Source organism: Colobus angolensis, unplaced genomic scaffold (assembly GCF_000951035.1).
Source record: "Colobus angolensis palliatus isolate OR3802 unplaced genomic scaffold, Cang.pa_1.0 Scaffold49, whole genome shotgun sequence".
Classification (NCBI taxonomy): Eukaryota; Metazoa; Chordata; class Mammalia; order Primates; family Cercopithecidae; genus Colobus; species Colobus angolensis.
The window spans coordinates 8,772,841-8,776,730 of record NW_012118376.1 but is presented as its reverse complement, the minus strand read 5'-3'; the positions used below and the strand labels follow the sequence as shown (position 1 = coordinate 8,776,730).

The 3,890-nt window shown below is 37.6% G+C and overlaps 1 protein-coding gene across 5 annotated transcripts in view; it reads left to right on the top strand.

Moving 5' to 3' along the window:
- The window catches only part of OCLN (occludin), a 61,195-nt gene extending 57,522 nt beyond the window's left edge, over positions 1 to 3,673 (top strand). For all 5 annotated transcript variants that reach the window (XM_011959320.1, XM_011959319.1, XM_011959318.1 and 2 more), the window contains 2 exons: positions 677 to 718; positions 2,669 to 3,673. In XM_011959320.1, the coding sequence (XP_011814710.1) occupies positions 677 to 718; positions 2,669 to 2,770 (144 nt within the window). In that variant the 3' untranslated portion in view covers positions 2,771 to 3,673. The remainder of the gene's footprint in view (positions 1 to 676; positions 719 to 2,668) is intronic.
- The last annotated feature ends 217 nt before the right edge of the window (positions 3,674 to 3,890 follow it).

Here is a 3,890-nt window from a genome sequence, read left to right as displayed (position 1 = left end):
AAAAAAAAAAAAAGAAAAGAAAAAAACTGACATCTAAACAATTTAGACAATATGATTAATGCTGTATTTGTATCATGTGTAGAAAGCACTATAACTTAACTGCTCATAGGAGAAATAAAGTCTTTCGAGGCTTCACAGTGAGGGAATCATTAAGAATTTTCCAGACAGAAGGGTGCGGGGAGGTGCATGATTTCAGCCATAAGGAAAACACGATCAAAATCTTGAAGCATTTAATGTTTCAGTTTTTAAAGGAGTTGCTGAAGATGGGTGCTGAGACTGGAAAAGTAGGAAACTGGATGAAGAGAGAAGTTAATGGGAAGCTCAGACCAGTTGTGTAGTGGGATATTACCTGATCAGCGCTCAGTGTTTTAAAAGACCTTACTGGTGTCAGTGTAGCATGGGGACTGGCATGAGGAGAGCTGAGAAGTAGCAGAACAGATAGTTTACCTGCCTATGTGAGTGGAATGTGAAAGATACAGTATCATAAATATCTCTTCACTGAATTTCTTCAGACCTTCCTGCTGAGTTTTAAGAGCTTTATGACTTTGTTCTTTTAATTGCTTATATTTTTGTCATAAGCTGTCATTTTTAGCTCCAAAGTATAACATCAGGAATGTTACTTTTGAAAGAGAAAATGCCCCCAGTAAACATATTCCTTTGTGTCTCTCATTAATAGGCTGCTGCTGATGAATACAATAGACTGAAGCAAGTGAAGGGAGTAAGTATCCAAGATCTTTCTTTTAGGAAGAACTTTCCTCCTCCTCTTCTTTTTCTTCTAATTCCCATACCTACTCATCTGGAGGAAGAGCTTTTCTATTACGTGTTTTTCATTTTTTATTTTATGTATTTTGTAAAAGTTGAAGTATACATACAGAAAAGTGACAAATCAAAGTATATAACATGATGAATTTTCACAATGTGACTACATACCTGTGTATGCAGATCAAGAAATGTATTTGCCAGTACCTCCCCACCCCCTGCTTGTACTCCTTTCCAGTGTTTACACTCTCTGCAGAGGGGTCCACCATGCTCACTTCTAACATTATAGAGTTTTGTCTCTCTTGCACATTACATAAATGGAACCATACAGTATGTATTTTGTGTGTGATTTCTTTTGCTCAGTATTGTGTTTGTAAGGGTCCATTCATAGTTCATTACTATTTTTTTGTTTTAGACGGAGTCTTGCTCTGTTGCCCAGGATGGAGTGCAGTGGCGCAATCTTGGCTCACTACAACCTCTGCCTCCCAGGTTCAAGCAATCCTCCTGCCTCAGCCTCCCAAATAGCTGGGATTACAGGCATGTGTCATCATGCCCGGCTAATTTTTGAGGTTTTACATGTTGGCCAGGCTGGTCTTGAACTCCCAACATCAGGTGATCGCCTGCCTTGGCCTCCCAAAGTGCCGGGATTACAGGCATGAGCAACCATGCCCAGCCATGGTTCATTAGTTTTTTTTTTTTTTTTTTTGAGGGAGTCTCGCTCTGTCGCCCAGGCTGGAGTGCAGTAGCATGATGTCAGCTCACTGCAACCTCAAGCAGTTCTTCTTCCTCAGCCTCCTGAGCCGCTGAGATTACAGGCAAGCACTACCACACCCGGCTAATTTTCCTATTTTTAGTAGAGATGGGGTTTCACCATGTTCGCTAGGCAGGTCTCAAATTCCTGGCCTCAAGTGATCCACCTGCCTCAGCCTTCCAAAGTGCTGGGATTACAGGCATGAGCCACCACGCCTGGCCGTCTGATTAATTTTTATTGCTGTGTAGTGTTGTATATAAAACACAACTTTATTCATCCATTCTATTGTTAATGAACATTTGGGTTGTTCCCAATTTTTGGCATTTAAAAATATCACAGCTTCAAACATATTTGTAAATGTTTGAACATAGAAGTGATGGGCATTTGTGTATCCAGCGCTAGTAGATACTGTCAAATGGCCTTCCAAAGTAGTTGTACCAGTTTACTTTCCCATCAACCACTACAGACTCCTATTGCCCTATATCGTTGCTAACACTTGGCATGTCAGTCACTATTGACTTAAAACATTAACAAAAATTATATTAAAATTTTTGTAAATTACTTATCCAGGTGCTGTGGTACGTGCCTATGGTCCTAGCTACTAGGGAGACTGAGGCAAAAGGATCCCTTGAACCCAGGAGTTCAGAGCTGCAGGGAGCTATAATTGTACCACTGCACTCCAGCCTGGGCAATAGGATGAGACCCTTTCTAAAAACAACAACAACAACAAAAAAAGATCAATTACAGGCATCATGATTTGCAATAAGAGTTTAAAGGGTATACAGTAAAATTTCCCATCTCTCTTATCCCCTATTCAGCTTCCCTTTCCCTAGTCAACTGAGATCACCAGTCTCTTGTTTTACTTACAGTTTTAGATGATGTGTTAGCAAAAAGTCTGATAAGTTTTCTTGGTCATTTTACAGATTTTTAGAAATGGGGTATCCTTTTTAAAAACCCAGGTTAGAAGACAGAACTGAGCAAACAGAATCAGCTGCCTGTGTGCTTAGTGATACTGCCAGGCACCTTGAGTATATTACTTCGATTAACACTCCCAACAATTCTCTAACTAAATATTCCATTTTTTTGCTCACCTCTGCCTTCCCAGCAGACCTGTTTTTATTTTGTTGAATTTATGTGATTCATTTTCTCCCTTTTTAGTCTGCAGATTACAAAAGTAAGAAGGATCATTGCAAGCAGTTAAAGAGCAAATTGTCACACATCAAGAAGATGGTTGGAGACTATGATAGACAGAAAACATAGAAGGCTGATGCCAAGGTGTTTGAGAAATTAAGTATCTGACATCTCTGCAATCTTCTCAGAAGGCAAATGACTTTGGACTATAACCCAGGAAGTGAAACCTTGTGAGCATCACAAAGTTTTGGTTGCTTTAATATCATCAGTATTGAAGCATTTTATAAATAGCTTTTGATAATCAACTGGGCTGAACACTCCAATTAAGGATTTTATGCTTTAAACATTGGTTCTTGTATTAAGAATGAAACACTGTTTGAGGTTTTTAAGCCTTAAAGGAAGGTTCTGGTGTGAACTAAACTTTCACACCCCAGATGTTGTCTTAATACCTACATGTATTTGTTTGCATAGGTGATCTCATTTAATCCTCTCAACCACCCTTCAGATAACTGTTAGTTATAATCACTTTTTTCCACTTAAGGAAACTGGGTTCCTGCAATGAAGTCTCTGAAGTGAAACTGCTTGTTTCCTAGTACACACTTTTGGTTAAGTCTGTTTTATGACTCCATTAATAATAAACTCCCTGGCCTTTCATATTTTAGATGCTATATATGTGATGACCTACCGGCCTCCCTATTTTTTTCTGTTATATAAATGGCTAAAAGAAGTTTTTCTTAAATAATAAAGATCATGTAAAAGTAACAAATGTGTGAAATTTAAAGATTGTAAATATATATTTACTTTTTTAAGATCAAAGTTTAAACCCAGTGGTTAGAATTTTGTGTATTTTTAAATACTTTTTATCTTTTATGGTTTACATGCATTTTTTAAAAAACCAACTAGACCTTTTCTTTATATCAGAATATCTGATGACATTTATAATTCAATTGTGACTTGAACTGTATCTTACAAGAATGTTCAGTTTCCATACATATTTTATAAGGTATTAAACCTGGTGTTTTCTTTCCATAATAACCTGTTTGATGTTGTTAGTGCTGTTAACATACAGCTGTGGAAAACCACTCTCAGGAGTTGTATCTGTTGTTGTTTATACTCTTTTGGGTGCTGTGCTGGTTAGTTGTTTCCCAATCCTTTGGCTGTAAGAATGCTAGTATGTCTGCAAATAGAATGCTATACCACGAAATACCAAATAATTTCAAATGGTGCCCTTAAATTGTATCACTTTTTT